Source organism: Salmo trutta, chromosome 3 (genome assembly GCF_901001165.1).
Source record: "Salmo trutta chromosome 3, fSalTru1.1, whole genome shotgun sequence".
Taxonomy (NCBI): Eukaryota; Metazoa; Chordata; class Actinopteri; order Salmoniformes; family Salmonidae; genus Salmo; species Salmo trutta.
The window spans coordinates 2,756,645-2,776,644 of NC_042959.1; the positions used below are offsets into that span (position 1 = coordinate 2,756,645).

General features: G+C 47.8%; 1 protein-coding gene across 1 annotated transcript in view; it reads left to right on the top strand.

Moving 5' to 3' along the window:
• LOC115163856 (netrin receptor unc-5 homolog) overlaps positions 1 to 20,000 on the top strand; it is a 350,736-nt gene that overhangs the window by 328,193 nt on the left and 2,543 nt on the right. Inside the window, exon 6 of the mRNA XM_029716070.1 lies at positions 9,003 to 9,170. Within this exon, the coding sequence (XP_029571930.1) occupies positions 9,003 to 9,170 (168 nt within the window). The remainder of the gene's footprint in view (positions 1 to 9,002; positions 9,171 to 20,000) is intronic.

The window sequence follows — 20,000 nt, forward strand, 5'->3', positions numbered from 1 at the left end:
CCTGTGTATATAGCCTGGTACCCTGTGTATATAGCCTGGTACCCTGTGTATATAGCCTGGTACCCTGTGTATATAGCCTGGTTATCATTACTCAGTACTGGTACCCTGTGTATATAGCCTGGTACCCTGTGTATATAGCCTGGTACCCTGTGTATATAGCCTGGTACCCTGTGTATATAGCCTGGTACCCTGTGTATATAGCCTGGTTATCATTACTCATTGTGTATTTATTATTACTTGTTTTACTTTTCTATTATTTCTCTATTTTCTTTCTGTCTACATTGTAAATAAGCATTTCACTGTTAGTCTACACCTGTTGTTTACAAAGCATGTGATAAATAACATTTAATTTGATTTTTATTTGGTCTGATTTGACACAGAGGCTCACACACACACACACACACACACACACACACACACACACACACACACACACACACACACACACACACACACACACACACACACACACACACACACACACACACACACACTAAGGCATTGTGAGGGATAATTCACTAGTTAGAGTCGTTGCAGTAGTCAGTTCCAGGCAGAGCGGAAATGAAAACGACCGTGTGTGGCGTGTCTTTCAAACTGTGAAAAGTGATGTTAAATTACATGGTGATGTAGCCTACAGTTAAAACACTTCACATCCATCACATCCATCACCATATGTTATCACTGCCTGCTATGCCAAAGAGACTAAAATACTGTCACATGAGTTGATGCTGGAGAGACGAAGCAGGTACGAGGAGTCAAACATTTAATAAAGAACGGACATGGAACAAGACAGGAACAGCGTCAGCAAATTAATAATACAGACAACAACAAAAAAACAATCAATGCATCATCAGCAGGGAAACTGACAGATATAGGGGAGGTAATAAACAGATAAGTGAGTCCAGGTGAGTCCGACATCGCTGAAGCGTGTGACGAGGGAAGGCAGGTGTGCGTAATTGATAGCAGGAGTGCGTGATGCAGGGCAGCCTGGCGCCAGGGGGAGGGAAGGGGAGCGGACGTGACAAATACTTTGATCACCACACTACTCTCACTGCTCAGTCCTTTCAAGTGGATTGGCATTTTCAAGCAATTGTGTCATTTAGAATCAGATCAAAACGTTTAAGAAGTTTAGTTTAGTAAGAAGTTTTGAGTTCAAAAAGTTCAGTTCAGTTTTTTTCCTGTTCATCTTAGACGTAAAACTTTGCATCATTCTTTCTGTGTCTTTTGTCTTGCTTGTAGAGGACAATGAAATTAGCTTGAAATATGAACAAGTTTCACCTCTGCTTTTGGATCAATTGCTTTACGACATGGTTGTTAGTGGAGAGTATTTATATTCAGATAGACAGGCATCCTCGTTGACGTCTTTGGTTCAAGACTAACGGTCCCTTAAAATGTAATGAGTAGCTTGACAATAACACAACTGTCTTTAAACATGAATAAGATTAAAAGTTGGGAGAGGGGGGGGGCACAAAACCGGACAGGAAGATCAACCCACTCAAGTGACGCACCCCTCCTAGGGACGGCATGGAAGACATTTCTTTTGCTCTTCATCTAGTAGAATCTGATGCACATTTTTCCACAATGCATTGAAAGAGGTGGGCTACGAGTGATAGGCCGTAGTTCTCTTCAAGTAGACAAAAAAACAAAAACAGAACGAGGCTACTTTAAATCGGGAAGATACCGAATAGCGACGCTTCTGCAGTGGTGTTCAAGTGTAAGTAGTTTTGGTTCTCCCTAAAATGATCCTTAGTATTACATCATTGTAGGCTACATCTTTGAAAAAACAAATCTTTTTTTTATTTTATTTTTTTTGTTTTTGCAAAGTGGAGTTCTGTTTTCTCATTGAAAAGTGTTTCTTGATCTCGTGGCCTTCATCCGAGCTTTTAAACGAAATACTAAAACCCATCTTTGGATTTTTTTTGGAATGTGTAGGCACCGGGGAACTTGGGATGTGGCTGCTTTATTGACGTCATGCTAACCAGGCCTTTTGAACATATGGATTGGTTTAGTTTTATAGGCTAGGCTACCTATTGAATTATTTAAGTTATGGATCAAGCCTTAGCAGTCATTCTGATCTCGTTCCCAATGATCGTTGGTTTAGTTTATTATGTTGCTGTTTAGCGGTTCTGAATAGGCGATGCACCCGACTGAGCACATTTTTCTGTGGATAGCCATTTTGATTTTAACATTTGAAAAGTTTTAGTGTGTGTACTAGGCTATAAAGTATGTTGAAATGTAACCAAATTATCTGTTTCTGTCTTCCGTCCTTTTTAAATAGGATAGGTGAACTATATGGGCTACAGTACAGGTTGAATGTGATAGTCTGTCTATAACCAGCCTGAGGAGGTCTATAACCAGCCTGAGTAGGTCTATAACCAGCCTGAGTAGGTATATAACCAGCCTGAGGAGGTCTATAACCAGCCTGAGGAGGTCTATAACCAGTCTGAGTAGGGCTATAACCAGCCTGAGTGGGTCTATAACCAGCCTGAGGAGGTCTATAACCAGCCTGAGTAGGTCTATAACTCCATTAGGTTGAATGTGATAGTCTGTCTATAACCAGCCTGAGTAGGTCTATAACCAGCCCGAGGAGGTCTATAACCAGCCTGAGTAGGTCTATAACTCCATTAGGTTGAATGTGATAGTCTGTCTATAACCAGCCTGAGTAGGTCTATAACCAGCCTGAGGAGGTCTATAACCAGCCTGAGGAGGTCTATAACCAGCCTGAGTAGGCCTATAACTCCATTAGGTCCAATGTGATAGTCTGTCTATAACCAGCCTGAGGAGGTCTATAAACAGCCTGAGTAGGTCTATAACCAGCCTGAGTAGGCCTATAACTCCATTAGGTCCAATGTGATAGTCTGTCTATAACCAGCCTGAGTAGGTCTATAACCAGCCTGAGTAGGTCTATAACCAGCCTGAGGAGGTCTATAACTCCATTAGGTCCAATGTGACAGTCTGTCTATAACCAGCCTGAGTAGGCCTATAACCAGCCTGATGAGGTCTATAACCAGCCTGAGGAGGTCTATAACCAGCCTGAGCAGGTCTATAACCATCCTGAGTAGGTCTATAACCAGCCTGAGTAGGTCTATAACTCCATTAGGTTGAATGTGATAGTCTGTCTATAACCAGCCTGAGTAGGTCTATAACCAGCCTGAGTAGGTATATAACCAGCCTGAGGAGGTCTATAACCAGCCTGAGGAGGTCTATAACCAGTCTGAGTAGGGCTATAACCAGCCTGAGTGGGTCTATAACCAGCCTGAGGAGGTCTATAACCAGCCTGAGTAGGTCTATAACTCCATTAGGTTGAATGTGATAGTCTGTCTATAACCAGCCTGAGTAGGTCTATAACCAGCCCGAGGAGGTCTATAACCAGCCTGAGGAGGTCTATAACCAGCCTGAGGAGGTCTATAACCAGCCTGAGTAGGCCTATAACTCCATTAGGTCCAATGTGATAGTCTGTCTATAACCAGCCTGAGGAGGTCTATAAACAGCCTGAGTAGGCCTATAACCAGCCTGAGTAGGCCTATAACTCCATTAGGTCCAATGTGATAGTCTGTCTATAACCAGCCTGAGTAGGTCTATAACCAGCCTGAGTAGGTCTATAACCAGCCTGAGGAGGTCTATAACTCCATTAGGTCCAATGTGACAGTCTGTCTATAACCAGCCTGAGTAGGCCTATAACCAGCCTGATGAGGTCTATAACCAGCCTGAGGAGGTCTATAACCAGCCTGAGCAGGTCTATAACCATCCTGAGTAGGTCTATAACCAGCCTGAGTAGGTCTATAACTCCATTAGGTTGAATGTGATAGTCTGTCTATAACCAGCCTGAGGAGGTCTATAACCAGCCTGAGTAGGTATATAACCAGCCTGAGTAGGTCTATAACCAGCCTGAGGAGGTCTATAACCAGCCTGAGTAGGTCTATAACCAGCCTGAGGAGGTCTATAACCAGCCTGAGTAGGTCTATAACTCCATTAGGTTGAATGTGACAGTCTGTCTATAACCAGCCTGAGTAGGCCTATAACCAGCCTGAGGAGGTCTATAACCAGCCTGAGTAGGCCTATAACCAGCCTGAGTAGGTCTATAACCAGCCTGAGTAGGTCTATAACCAGCCTGAGGAGGTCTATAACCAGCCTGAGTAGGCCTATAACCAGCCTGAGTAGGTCTATAACCAGCCTGAGTAGGTCTATAACCAGCCTGAGTAGGTCTATAAACAGCCTGAGGAGGTCTATAACCAGCCTGAGTAGGTCTATAACCAGCCTGAGTAGGTCTATAACCAGCCTGAGTGGGTCTATAACCAGCCTGAGTGGGTCTATAACCAGCCTGAGTGGGTCTATAACCAGCCTGAGGAGGTCTATAACCAGCCTGAGGAGGTCTATAACCAGCCTGAGTAGGTCTATAACCAGCCTGAGTAGGTCTATAACCAGCCTGAGGAGGCCTATAACCAGCCTGAGTAGGTCTATAACCAGCCTGAGTAGGTCTATAACCAGCCTGAGGAGGTCTATAACCAGCTTGAGTAGGCCTATAACCAGCCTAAGGAGGTCTATAACCAGCCTGAGGAGGTCTATAACCAGCCTGAGGAGGTCTATAACCAGCCTGAGGAGGTCTATAACCAGCCTGAGGAAGTCTATAATCAGCCTGAGTAGGTCTATAACTCCATTCCTGTTCTAGTCAGAGTTTAGAGAAATGAATCATATTGGAAATGAGCTATAATAAGGCTGGTTAATGTGATGTATGTCTGTTGAATTTGGACAAATCCACCCGCACTCGGCCCGCCCCACCTACTCAGCCAGTCAGTAGCCGCTAATGCGTTGCGGCCGTGGCATACTGCAGACCTTTTACTAAACGGTACGTGCTAAATAGTATGCAACGATGAGTACATAGTATGCCGTTTAAGTATGTAGTATTTGGATATTTGGACACGACCAGTGTCTAGTTTGAGAAAGTGAATGATAGTTACCATAGCTATATATTCACAGCTACAGTACATACCATAGCTACAGAGCGCAGCACAGCTACAGTACATACCACAGCTACAGAGCGCAGCACAGCTACAGTACATACCACAGCTACAGAGCGCAGCACAGCTACAGTACATACCACAGCTACAGAGCGCAGCACAGCTACAGTACATACCACAGCTACAGTACAGAGCGCAGCACAGCTACAGTACATACCACAGCTACAGTACATACCATAGCTACAGAGCGCAGCACAGCTACAGTACATACCACAGCTACAGTACATACCACAGCTACAGAGCGCAGCACAGCTACAGTACATACCACAGCTAGAGAGCGCAGCACAGCTACAGTACATACCACAGCTACAGAGCGCAGCACAGCTACAGTACATATCACAGCTACAGAGCGCAGCACAGCTACAGTACATACCACAGCTACAGTACATACCACAGCTACAGTACATACCACAGCTACAGAGCGCAGCACAGCTACAGTACATACCACAGCTACAGAGCGCAGCACAGCTACAGTACATACCACAGCTACAGTACATACCACAGCTACAGAGCGCAGCACAGCTACAGTACATACCACAGCTACAGAGCGCAGCACAGCTACAGTACATACCACAGCTACAGAGCGCAGCACAGCTACAGTACATACCACAGCTACAGAGCGCAGCACAGCTACAGTACATACCACAGCTACAGAGCGCAGCACAGCTACAGTACATACCACAGCTAGAGAGCGTAGCACAGCTACAGTACACACCATAGCTACAGAGCGCAGCACAGCTACAGTACATACCACAGCTACAGTACATACCACAGCTACAGTACATACCACAGCTACAGAGCGCAGCACAGCTACAGTACATACCACAGCTACAGAGCGCAGCACAGCTACAGTACATACCACAGCTACAGAGCGCAGCACAGCTACAGTACATACCACAGCTACAGTACATACCACAGCTACAGAGCATAGCACAGCACAGCTACAGTACATACCACAGCTACAGTACATACCACAGCTACAGAGCGTAGCACAGCTACAGTACATACCACAGCTACAGTACATACCACAGCTACAGAGCATAGCACAGCACAGCTACAGTACATACCACAGCTACAGTACATACCACAGCTACAGAGCGTAGCACAGCTACAGTACATACCACAGCTACAGTACATACCACAGCTACAGAGCATAGCACAGCACAGCTACAGTACATACCACAGCTACAGTACATACCACAGCTACAGTACATACCACAGCTACAGTACATACCACAGCTACAGTACATACCACAGCTACAGTACATACCACAGCTACAGAGCGCATCACAGGAGCAGGTGAGTATTTGTCTTTCTACAGTCGTTTCTTAAACATGGAACCAAGGTCAAGAGCAGCAGGGTGTCACGTTCTTTGATATCCCCCATTAACATTAGCAGAGTGTCACGTTCTTTCCTGTCCCCCGCGGTGGCCACTTTATTCCCAGCCCAGGGTGAAGGGTAGCCCGCCCGCTGGCACACCTGTCATTGACTCTAGCCCGGGATGTAGCCTGGATGGTAGATGGTATCATCATAAAACAATATACATTTTGATCATACAAAGGACAAACCATACCTTAAATCGAGGAGGTCTTTAAATTTCTCAGTACCTGCACCTGCTGTCCTTTCAAATTCGAGTCCAAATGTTTTATTTGGGCTGTTAGGTTCCTCTAAGAACCCCCACCAACTAAGGAGGTTCCTCAGTGAACCCCATCCCCTATGGGGTTCTTGGAAGAACCTTTTGTGGGCCGTTTCCAGTGCCAAGAACCCTAAGGTTCTTCAACCCTTGTTGAACCCCTACTTTTCAGTGTGTAGTGCACTACTTTTGACCAGAGCCTGTCAAGGGATAAAAGCCTAGCCAACCACTGTTACCTTGTCATTAAGTCTACCTGGGAGCAGACAGCATCACACCAACAGTACATTACAGTAGTCACAGGCCAGCAGACAGCATCACACCTACAGTAAAATACAGTAGTCACAGGCCAGCAGACAGCATCACACCAACATTACAGTAGTCACAGGCCAGCAGACAGCATCACACCTACAGTACATTACAGTAGTTACAGGCCAGCAGACAGCATCACACCAACATTACAGTGGTCACAGGCAAGCAGACAGCATCACACTAACAGTAAATTAAAGTAGTGACAGGCCAGCAGACAGCATCACACCTACAGTACATTACAGTAGTCGCAGACAGCATCACACCAACAGTACATTACAGTAGTCACAGGCCAGCAGACAGCATCACACCAACAGTACATTACAGTAGTCACAGGCCAGCAGACAGCATCACACCTACAGTAAAATACAGTAGTCACAGGCCAGCAGACAGCATCACACCAGCATTACAGTAGTCACAGGCCAGAAGACAGCATCACACCAACATTACAGTAGTCACAGGCCAGCAGACAGCATCACACCTACAGTACATTACAGTAGTCGCAGACAGCATCACACCAACAGTACATTACAGTAGTCACAGGCCAGCAGACAGCATCACACTTACAGTACATTACAGTAGTCGCAGACAGCATCACACCAACAGTACATTACAGTAGTCACAGGCCAGCAGACAGCATCACACCAACAGTACATTACAGTAGTCACAGGCCAGCAGACAGCATCACACCTACAGTAAAATACAGTAGTCACAGGCCAGCAGACAGCATCACACCAGCATTACAGTAGTCACAGGCCAGCAGACAGCATCACACCAACATTACAGTAGTCACAGGCCAGCAGACAGCATCACACCTACAGTACATTACAGTAGTCGCAGACAGCATCACACCAACAGTACATTACAGTAGTCACAGGCCAGCAGACAGCATCACACCTACAGTACATTACAGTAGTCACAGGCCAGCAGACAGCATCACACCAACATTACAGTAGTCACAGGCCAGCAGACAGCATCACACCAACATTACATTACAGTAGTCACAGGACAGAAGACAGCATCACACCAACATTACATTACAGTAGTCACAGGCCAGCAGACAGCATCACACCTATAGTACATTTACAATAGTCACAGGCCAGCAGACAGCATCACACCAACATTACAGTAGTCACAGGCCAGCAGACAGCATCACACCAACAGTAAAATACAGTAGTCACAGGCCAGCAGACAGCATCACACCAACATTACATTACAGTAGTTACAGGCCAGCAGACAGCATCACACCAACATTACAGTAGTCACAGGCCAGCAGACAGCATCACACCAACAGTAAAATACAGTAGTCACAGGCCAGCAGACAGCATCACACCAACAGTACATTACAGTAGTTACAGGCCAGCAGACAGCATCACACCTACAGTAAAATACAATAGTCACAGGCCAGCAGACAGCATCACACCTACAGTAAAATACAGTAGTTACAGGGCTGCAGACAGCATCACACCTATAGTACATTACAGTAGTCACAGGGCTGCAGACAGCATCACAGACAGCATCACACCAACAGCACAGCAGTCAGACAGGACCCACTAATATATATCTGTCTATAATACATGTAATCAGACAGGCCCCCTTTAACATCTGTCTTCCCATGTCGGGTAACCCTGGATGATTTGTCGCTCCATCCCTCCCTCCTTCCATCCACTCCTTTCCTTGTCTACTCTTTCCCCTCTCTCCCCTCTCTCCCCTCTCTCCCCACTCCTCTTCCCACCTCACCTTCGTCCTCTCCCTACCCTCCTCTCCTCCCTCTTCCCTCCACCCTCCATCTCTCCATCCTACCCCTCCCCTACCTTACCCCTTGGCTTCCCTCCTCCTCTCCCTCCATCCCTCCATCCTACCCCTCCCCTACCTTACCCCTTGGCTTCCCTCCTCCTCTCCCTCCATCCCTCCATCCTACCCCTCACCTACCTTACCCCTTGGCTTCCCTCCTCCTCTCCCTCCATCCCTCCATCCTACCCCTCCTCTACCTTACCCCTTGGCTTCCCTCCTCCTCTCCCTCCATCACTTCATCACGGTGACAGTGAACGGCGGTTGGTCTACCTGGACAACGTGGTCGGCGTGCAGCTCAGTTTGTGGGCGTGGCTGGCAGAGGAGGAGCCGCAGCTGCACCAATCCCACGCCGCTGAACGGGGGCATGGCATGCGACGGACAGAATGTCCAGAAAAGCGCCTGCACCGCGACCTGCCCAGGTAACACCGCCCGCTCAAACCGCTCCTTCGGCTAGGCTACTTCCTGTCCTGTGGCTCCGCCTCTGCTTGGCTGTGATTGGCTTAGCCAGTTTTGCTTCCTGTGGCTGCCTGCTGCTTTCTGTGGCAAAACATTTTATTTATTTTTTTTGCGCTTTAGAGACATCATTAGTTCGTCTTTTGTTTGAGATTGGCTGCCCTTTTATGCCCGATTTTTTTTTTTAGATATCATTTTTAATTGGGGAGCGGGTTGGTTGTTTGGTCGGTTGTTTGTCTGTGATTAGATTGAGTTGAGTAGAATGGTAAAATATACTTTTGTGTCATCAGTTTCTACACATCCTTGTTTCTCCTCCCTGTAGTCTGTGCAGCAGAAACCATGCCCCCGATTCATATATCTCCTGTGAGAGACTGAGTCCCTGCTTTGTATCCCAAATGGCACCCTATTCGTTATATAGCCCCTAGGGCTCTGGTCTAAAGTAGTGCACTATGTAGGGAATAGGGTTCTGGTCTATATAGAGAATAGGGTGCCATTTGGGGCGCAGTAATAATCGCTAGTGGTTGCGAAGTGTCAGATCGGGCTACCGTACTGCATCTGTTATTGTTTGGCGCTCTAGTCATGTAGTAAATATTGGAAATAAAAAGGTGAATTATAGCAGACGGCAAACCAGAGTTTACACACCGGGAGTTAAGACATCTTTGATTCCTGTGTGGAGGCAGAGTGGTGTGGAGGCAGAGTGATGTGGAGGCAGAGTGGCGTGGAGACAGAGGCAGAGTGGTGTGGAGGCAGAGGCAGAGTGGTGTGGAGGCAGAGTGGTGTGGAGGCAGAGTGGTGTGGAGGCAGAGTGGTGTGGAGGCAGACTGGTGTGGAGGCAGAGTGGTGTGGAGGCAGAGTGGTGTGGAGGCAGACTGGTGTGGAGGCAGACTGGTGTGGAGGCAGAGGCAGAGTGGTGTGGAGGCAGAGTGGTGTGGAGGCAGAGTGGTGTGGAGGCAGAGTGGTGTGGAGGCAGAGCGGCGTGGAGGCAGAGTGGCGTGGAGGCAGAGTGGTGTGGAGGCAGAGTGGTGTGGAGGCAGAGTGGCGTGGAGGCAGAGGCAGAGTGGTGTGGAGGCAGAGTGGTGTGGAGGCAGAGTGGTGTGGAGGCAGAGGCAGAGTGATGTGGAGGCAGAGTGGTGTGGATGCAGAGTGGTGTGGAGGCAGAGCGGTGTGGAGGCAGAGTGGTGTGGAGGCAGAGTGGTGTGGAGGCAGAGGCAGAGTGATGTGGAGGCAGAGCAGTGTGGAGGCAGAGTGGTGTGGAGGCAGAGTGGTGTGGAGGCAGAGGCAGAGTGATGTGGAGGCAGAGCGGTGTGGAGGCAGAGTGGTGTGGAGGCAGAGTGGTGTGGAGGCAGAGGCAGAGTGGTGTGGAGGCAGAGTGGTGTGGAGGCAGAGGCAGAGTGGTGTGGAGGCAGAGTGGTGTGGAGGCAGAGTGGTGTGGAGGCAGAGTGGTGGGGAGGCAGAGGCAGAGTGGTGTGGAGGCAGAGTGGTGTGGAGGCAGAGTGGTGTGGAGGCAGAGGCAGAGTGGTGTGGAGGCAGAGCGGTGTGGAGGCAGAGCGGTGTGGAGGCAGAGTGGTGTGGAGGCAGAGTGGTGTGGAGGCAGAGCGGTGTGGAGGCAGAGCGGTGTGGAGGCAGAGTGGTGGGGAGGCAGAGTGGTGTGGAGGCAGAGGCAGAGTGGTGTGGAGGCAGAGTGGTGTGGAGGCAGAGTGGTGTGGAGGCAGAGGCAGAGTGGTGTGGAGGCAGAGTGGTGTGGAGGCAGAGTGGTGTGGAGGCAGAGCGGTGTGGAGGCAGAGTGGTGTGGAGGCAGAGTGGTGTGGAAGCAGAGGCAGAGTGGTGTGGAGGCAGAGTGGTGTGGAGGCAGAGTGGTGTGGAGGCAGAGCGGTGTGGAGGCAGAGTGGTGTGGAGGCAGAGTGGTGTGGAGGCAGAGCGGTGTGGAGGCAGAGCGGTGTGGAGGCAGAGCGGTGTGGAGGCAGAGTGGTGTGGAGGCAGAGTGATGTGGAGGCAGAGTGGTGGGGTGGCAGAGTGGTGTGGAGGCAGAGTGGTGTGGAGGCAGAGTGGTGTGGAGGCAGAGCGGTGTGGAGGCAGAGTGGTGTGGAGGCAGAGTGATGTGGAGGCAGAGTGGTGTGGAGGCAGAGTGGTGGGGTGGCAGAGTGGTGTGGAGGCAGAGTGGTGTGGAGGCAGAGTGGTGGGGTGGCAGAGTGGTGTGGAGGCAGAGTGGTGTGGAGGCAGAGTGGTGGGGAGGCAGAGTGGTGTGGAGGCAGAGTGGTGTGGAGGCAGAGGCAGAGTGGTGTGAAGGCAGAGCGGTGTGGAGGCAGAGTGGTGTGGAGGCAGAGTGGTGTGGAGGCAGAGTGATGTGGAGGCAGAGTGGTGGGGTGGCAGAGTGGTGTGGAGGCAGAGTGGTGTGGAGGCAGAGTGGTGTGGAGGCAGAGTGGTGTGGAGGCAGAGTGGTGGGGTGGCAGAGTGGTGTGGAGGCAGAGTGATGTGGAGGCAGAGTGGTGGGGAGGCAGAGTGGTGTGGAGGCAGAGTGGTGTGGAGGCAGAGTGGTGTGGAGGCAGAGTGGTGTGGAGGCAGAGTGATGTGGAGGCAGAGTGGTGTGGAGGCAGAGTGGTGTGGAGGCAGAGGCAGAGTGGTGTGAAGGCAGAGCGGTGTGGAGGCAGAGTGGTGTGGAGGCAGACAGAAAAACACACATACTGCATGATGCTGAGTAGAACATGTCATTTCGATCTCTGGCAGGCAGCAGGAGAGGAAGGGAAGAACAGACAGGGAGGGAGAAAGAAAGAGCGAAATGGAGAGAGAGAGAGAGAGAGAGAGAGAGAGAGAGAGAGAGAGAGAGAGAGAGAGGATGGAGAGAGAGAGAGAGGGAGGGAGGGATAAAGGGAGATGAGGAAGAGAGAGAGGGAGAGGGAGAGAGACAGAGAGAGAGAGAGAGGGATAAAGGGAGATGAGGAAGAGAGAGAGGGAGAGGGAGAGAGGATGGAGAGAGAGAGAGAGACAGAGAGAGAGAGAGAGAGACAGAGAGAGACAGAGAGAGACAGAGACAGAGAGAGAGAGAGAGGGATAAAGGGAGATGAGAGAGAGAGAGAGAGAGAGAGAGAAAGAAAGAGAGAGAGAGAGAAAGAGAGAGAGGCATTAGTCAGCCGTGCTGACCGCCAGAAAATATCCTATGCTCCATCAACAGCGGAGAGCTAAACCCTCCAACCTCCGTCAGACTCTAGCTTCTACTGTTCCTGCTCCCTGGTACCCGAGTCATATCTACAGCAACCAATCAGAGATCTCATTAGAACATCTCATTGCATCATCACTCCCAGGACAGGTAGTCAGACGTCACCCACTGTAGCGTCAGGTTGGAGTGAAAGTAATATGGCCTCTTCGGAATACAACTAATGCTCCAGGGGGGGGGATAAAAACACAGGAAAACAGCAGGAGACAAAAGCAGCAGCAGGATGTGGAATCTGACAGCAACAGGAGGTGGATTTGTTCTGATTAAAACAGTGCATTCATGGGTTCCACCTCAGAAGTATCCGGGGATGCAAGGTCCTCCTATAACAAAGCAGGCAGAGCATCTCCGTAGGCTTTAAGGAGATTAAACGCGGACCCAGACTAGGCTAAAATTGTTTGGATCTCCCCCCTCAAGAGTCTCCCTGTAATTCCAACCCTAAGGGCACTGTAACACAAATTGCATTGTGGCATGTGTGGGCAGTGTAGTGAGACAGAGGGGACTGAGACGGTGTCCCAAATGGCACCCTACCCCCTATATAGTGCATTACTTTTGTTTTGACCAGAGCTTTATCGGCAATAGGGTGCCATTTATAGTGCACTACAGTATGTAGGGAATAGGGTGTCATTTATAGTGCACTACATTATATAGGGAATAGGGTGCTATTTATAGTGCACTACAGTATGTAGGGAATAGGGTGCTATTTATAGTGCACTACATTATATAGGGAATAGGGTGCTATTTATAGTGCACTACAGTATGTAGGGAATAGGGTGCCATTTATAGTGCACTACAGTATGTAGGGAATAGGGTGCCATTTATAGTGCACAACAGTATGTAGGGAATAGGGTGCTATTTATAGTGCACTACAGTATGTAGGGAATAGGGTGTCATTTATAGTGCACTACAGTATGTAGGGAATAGGGTGTCATTTATAGTGCAGTACAGTATGTAGATAATAGGGTGCTATTTTAGACGCAGTGTGAGACTGAGGGGAGAGGCCAGAACCCCAGACACTGAATGTCCAGTCTGTAGGTGAGGGATAGACCAGGGCTTTACATCTATCACCAGTCTATCACATCTCTGATGGTTCTGAATGTCCAGTCTGTAGGTGAGGGATAGACCAGGGCTTTACCTCTATCACCAGTCTATCACATCTCGGATGGTTCTGAATGTCCAGTCTGTAGGTGAGGGATAGACCAGGGCTTTACATCTATCACCAGTCTATCACATCTCTGATGGTTCTGAATGTCCAGTCTGTAGATGAGTGATAGACCAGGGCTTTACCTCTATCACATCTGTGATGGTTCTGAATGTCCAGTCTGTAGGTGAGGGATAGACCAGGGCTTTACATCTATCACATCTGTGATGGTTCTGCTGTGTCCGTATGGGTAAAGGTGGTTCTGCTGTGTCCGTATGGGTAAAGGTGGTTCTGCTGTGTCCGTATGGGTAAAGGTGGTTCTGCTGTGTCCGTATGGGTAAAGGTAGTTCTGCTGTGTCCGTATGGGTAAAGGTGGTTCTGCTGTGTCCGTATGGGTAAAGGTGGTTCTGCTGTGTCCGTATGGGTAAAGGTGGTTCTGCTGTGTCCGTATGGGTAAAGGTGGTTCTGCTGTGTCCGTATGGGTAAAGGTGGTTCTGCTGTGTCCGTATGGGTAAAGGTAGTTCTGCTGTGTCCGTATGGGTAAAGGTGGTTCTGCTGTGTCCGTATGGGTAAAGGTGGTTCTGCTGTGTCCGTATGGGTAAAGGTGGTTCTGCTGTGTCCGTATGGGTAAAGGTGGTTCTGCTGTGTCCGTATGGGTAAAGGTGGTTCTGCTGTGTCCGTATGGGTAAAGGTGGTTCTGCTGCGTCCGTATGGGTAAAGGTGGTTCTGCTGTGTCCGTATGGGTAAAGGTGGTTCTGCTGTGTCCGTATGGGTAAAGGTGGTTCTGCTGTGTCCGTATGGGTAAAGGTGGTTCTGCTGTGTCCGTATGGGTAAAGGTGGTTCTGCTGTGTCCGTATGGGTAAAGGTGGTTCTGCTGCGTCCGTATGGGTAAAGGTGGTTCTGCTGCGTCCGTATGGGTAAAGGTGGTTCTGCTGTGTCCGTATGGGTAAAGGTGGTTCTGCTGTGTCCGTATGGGTAAAGGTAGTTCTGCTGTGTCCGTATGGGTAAAGGTGGTTCTGCTGTGTCCGTATGGGTAAAGGTGGTTCTGCTGTGTCCGTATGGGTAAAGGTGCTCTTTATGAAAAATACAAGTAACATTCCAGCCACGAGGACAACAGAGGGTGATTTTAGTCATTTGACTGCTGGAAAGAACTACTACATAGCTCATTTATGTTTCTGAGAGAGTGTAGGGAATAGTGTGTAGGGAATAGTGTGTAGGGAATAGTGTGTAGGGAATAGTGTGTAGGGAATAGTGTGTAGGGAATAGTGTGTAGGGAATAGTGTGTAATTAGTACCATATTCCATGACCTTGTCTGGTTCAATGTACTACTGACTACATGGGTAGACTGGGAGACTATTAGACAGGAGGCCAGAGTGAATCGATGACATTTGGAAGCTGTGTAATGCACTGTAAATTCAGCGACGCGACCCTCAGTGTGAATAATTTAGATTGAGGATTTGACACGTCTGACATTTGAATACAGTAACTAGTGGTCAATGTTTGTTTAATGGTATTTTTATTTTCTAGACTGAAAGCTCGTTAGGACTGAGCTTGTGATTTCTCTTTTTTTTTTGTCAGTGTATTTTTGTATTTTTTATCTCGCAGCTTTCAAAATGGTACTCGTTTGGAGCAGCAGTCCAGCTTCAATAATCCACTCATTACTCCAGAGGCAGAATTCTTTGATAATTATTAGTTATTTTTAGTGCTTTTGTGTTCTTCAGTTTTTGTGTGTTTTAATTCAAGGTTGTAGCGGCTGGTTTGTGTGAAGAGGAATTTTGAACATAAATTCTGAACAGCAGTGTGAGTCATGCAACTTTTAGGAAATTAGTAAATGTCTTCTCACCCAATCAAATGGGTGAATATAGCAGAGATACCCAATCAAATGGGTGAATATAGCAGAGATACCCAATCAAATGGATGAATATAGTAGAGATACCCAATCAAATGGATGAATATAGCAGAGATACCCAATCAAATGGATGAATATAGTAGAGATACCCAATCAAATGGATGAATATAGTAGAGATACCCATGAATATAGCATATAAGATGGCGGTGCTGAGGAGACCGCGGAGAAGAGCAGGCTATTGACAACCACAGACACAACAACAACAGATACAACAACAACAACAGACACAACAACAACAACAGACACAACAACAACCACAGACACAACAACAACAGATACAACAACAACAACAGACACAACAACAACCACAGACACAACAACAACAGATACAACAACAGCAACAGACACAACAACAACCACAGACACAACAACAACAGATACAACAACAACCACAGACACAACAACCACAGACACAACAACAACAACAGACACAACAACCACAGATACAACAACAACAACAGATACAACAACAACAACAGATACAACAACAACCACAGATACAACAACAACAGATACAACAACAACCACAGACACAACAACAACAGATACAACAACAACAACAGACACAACAACAACAGATACAACAACAACCACAGACACAACAACAACAGATACAACAACAACCACAGACACAACAACAACAGGTACAACAACAACAACAGACACAACAACAACCACAGATACAAAAACAGGACTAACAGTAAACACAGACGAATCTTCACTCTTATCAATGACTTAGAAGTGGTAAAGATGATTCATATCAATTGGAAGAGGGGGAATATACTCCAGGAAGAGGGGGAATATACTCCAGGAAGAGGGGGAATATACTCCAGGAAGAGGGGGAATATACTCCAGGAAGAGGGGAATATACTCCAGGAAGAGGGGGAATATACTCCAGGAAGAGGGGAATATACTCCAGGAAGAGGGGGAATATACTCCAGGAAGAGGGGGAATATACTCCAGGAAGAGGGGGAATATACTCCAGGAAGAGGGGGAATATACCCAGGAAGAGGGGAATATACTCCAGAAGAGGGGGAATATACTCCAGGAAGAGGGGGAATATACTCCAGGAAGAGGGGAATATACTCCATGAAGAGGGGAATATACTCCAGGAAGAGGGGGAATATACTCCAGGAAGAGGGGGAATATACTCCAGGAAGAGGGGGAATATACTCCAGGAAGAGGGGAATATACTCCAGGAAGGAGGGGGAATATACTCCAGGAAGAGGGGGAATATACTCCAGGAAGAGGGGGGGAATATACTCCAGGAAGAGGGGGAATATACTCCAGGAAGAGGGGGAATATACTCCAGGAAGAGGGGGAATATACTCCAGGAAGAGGGGAATATATTCCAGGAAGAGGGGAATATACTCCAGGAAGAGGGGGAATATACTCCAGGAAGAGGGGAATATACTCCAGGAAGAGGGGAATATATTCCAGGAAGAGGGGGAATATACTCCAGGAAGAGGGGGAATATACTCCAGGAAGAGGGGGAATATATTCCAGGAAGAGGGGGAATATACTCCAGGAAGAGGGGGAATATACTCCAGGAAGAGGGGGAATATACTCCAGGAACAGGGGGAATATACTCCAGGAAGAGGGGAATATACTCCAGGAAGAGGGGGAATATACTCCAGGAAGAGGGGGAATATACTCCAGGAAGAGGGGGAATATACTCCAGGAAGAGGGGGAATATACTCCAGGAAGAGGGGGAATATACTCCCAGGAAGAGGGGAATATACTCCAGGAAGAGGGGGAATATACTCCAGGAAGAGGGGAATATATTCCAGGAAGAGGGGAATATACTCCAGGAAGAGGGGAATATACTCCAGGAAGAGGGGAATATACTCCAGGAAGAGGGGGAATATACTCCAGGAAGAGGGGGAATATACTCCAGGAAGAGGGGGAATATACTCCAGGAAGAGGGGGAATATACTCCAGGAAGAGGGGGAATATACTCCAGGAAGAGGGGGAATATACTCCAGGAAGAGGGGGAATATACTCCAGGAAGAGGGGGAATATACTCCAGGAAGAGGGGAATATACTCCAGGAAGAGGGGGAATATACTCCAGGAAGAGGGGAATATACTCCAGGAAGAGGGGGAATATTCTCCAGGAAGAGGGGGAATATACTCCAGGAAGAGGGGGAATATACTCCAGGAAGAGGGGGAATATACTCCAGGAAGAGGGGGAATATACTCCAGGAAGAGGGGGAATATACTCCAGGAAGAGGGGGAAATATACTCCAGGAAGAGGGGGGAATATACTCCAGGAAGAGGGGGAATATACTCCAGGAAGAGGGGAATATACTCCAGGAAGAGGGGGAATATACTCCAGGAAGAGGGGGAATATACTCCAGGAAGAGGGGGAATATACTCCAGGAAGAGGGGGAGGGGAATATACTCCAGGAAAGAGGGGGAATATACTCCAGGAAAAGGAGGGTGGGAATATACTCCAGGAAGAGGGGGAATATACTCCAGGAAGAGGGGGAATATACTCCAGGAAGAGGGAATATACTCCAGGAAGAGGGGAATATACTCCAGGAAGAGGGGAATATACTCCAGGAAGAGGGGAAATATACTCCAGGAAGAGGGGAATATACTCCAGGAAGAGGGGGAATATACTCCAGGAAGAGGGGGAGGAAGGGAATATACTCCAGGAAGAGGGGGAATATACTCCAGGAAGAGGGGGAATATACTCCAGGAGAGAGGTGGAATATACTCAGGAAGAGGGGGATATACTCCAGGTAAGAGGGGGAATATACTCCAGGAAGAGGGGGAATATACTCCAGGAAGAGGGGGAATATACTCCAGGAAGAGGGGAATATACTCCAGGAAGAGGGGAATATACTCCAGGAAGAGGGAATATACTCCAGGAAGAGAGGGAATATACTCCAGGAAGAGGGGGAATATACTCCAGGAAGAGGGGGAATATACTCCAGGAAGAGGGGGAATATACTCCAGGAAGAGGGGAATATACTCCAGGAAGAGGGGGAATATACTCCAGGAAGAGGGGGAATATACTCCAGGAAGAGGGGGGAATATACTCCAGGAAGAGGGGGAATATACTCCAGGAAGAGGGGAATATACTCCAGGAAGAGGGGGAATATACTCCAGGAAGAGGGGGAATATACTCCAGGAAGAGGGGGAATATACTCCAGGAAGAGGGGTAATATACTCCAGGAAGAGGGGGAATATACTCCAGGAAGAGGGGAATATACTCCAGGAAGAGGGGAATATAATCCAGGAAGAGGGAGAATATACTCCAGGAAGAGGGGGAATATACTCCAGGAAGAGGGGAATATACTCCAGGAAGAGGGGGAATATACTCCAGGAAGAGGGGGAATATACTCCAGGAAGAGGGGAATATACTCCAGGAAGAGGGGGTATACTCCAGGAACTACTGGGTTAATGTATTACAGACCTGCCTCCTCTCCTCTCCCCTACTGGGTTATTGTATTACAGACCTGCCTCTCCTCTCCCCTACTGGGTTAATGTATTACAGACCTGCCTCCTCTCCCCTCCCCTACTGGGTTATTGTATTACAGTCCTGCCTCCTCTCCCCTCCCCTACTGGGTTATTGTATTACAGACCTGCCTCCTCTCCCCTCCCCTACTGGGTTATTGTATTACAGTCCTCCCTCCTCTCCTCTCCCCTACTGGGTTATTGTATTACAGTCCTCCCTCCTCTCCTCTCCCCTACTGGGTTATTGTATTACAGACCTGCCTCCTCTCCTCTCCCCTACTGGGTTATTGTATTACAGACCTGCCTCCTCTCCCCTCCCCTACTCTACAACCTGCTGTGCTGGGTGATTGAAAAAATCAACTGTGTTGCTTTAAAGAAAAAAAGTGTTGACATCAGTGGAATTGGAGCCGAGGCCAGTGGGATTTATGTTTTCTCACTTTGTTTACAGAATAATTAGCAGTGAGTGGTTTGCGAGTGGCTAGTTTTTTTTCTTTTTTCTTTCTTGAATTCAAAGAAACATTGATAAACAACAAAGCTGTCTTCTCCCAGTCCTGTGATAGTCACATCTCCACTCAGACTTTCAAACAGTCTTCATGCCACCTCGTATTTCACTCCTTCCGTTCATTCTGTTTTACCCGCCATGTTGATGTTTGCATTCCTACCCTCCTGCTGTTACTGATTCCATTCAATTCAATATGGGAAACATATGTTAACATTGCCAAAGTATTTGAAATATATAATAAACAAAAGTGTAATAAACAATAATAAAAAAATATATATATATTTACAGAAGTTCTAAAGAGATCGAGACATTTCAAATGTCATATTACGTCTATATAAAGTGTTGCAACGAAGTACAAAATGGAAAATAAATAAACATAAATATGATTTGTATTTACAATGGTGTTTGTTCTTCACTGGTTGACCTTTTCTTGTGGCAACAGGTCACACATCTTGCTGCTGTGATGTCACACTGTGGTATTTCACCCAATAGATATGGGAGTTTATCAAAATTGGATTTGCCTTCTAGTAATTTGTGGATCTGTGTGTAATCTGAGGGAAATATATGCCTCTA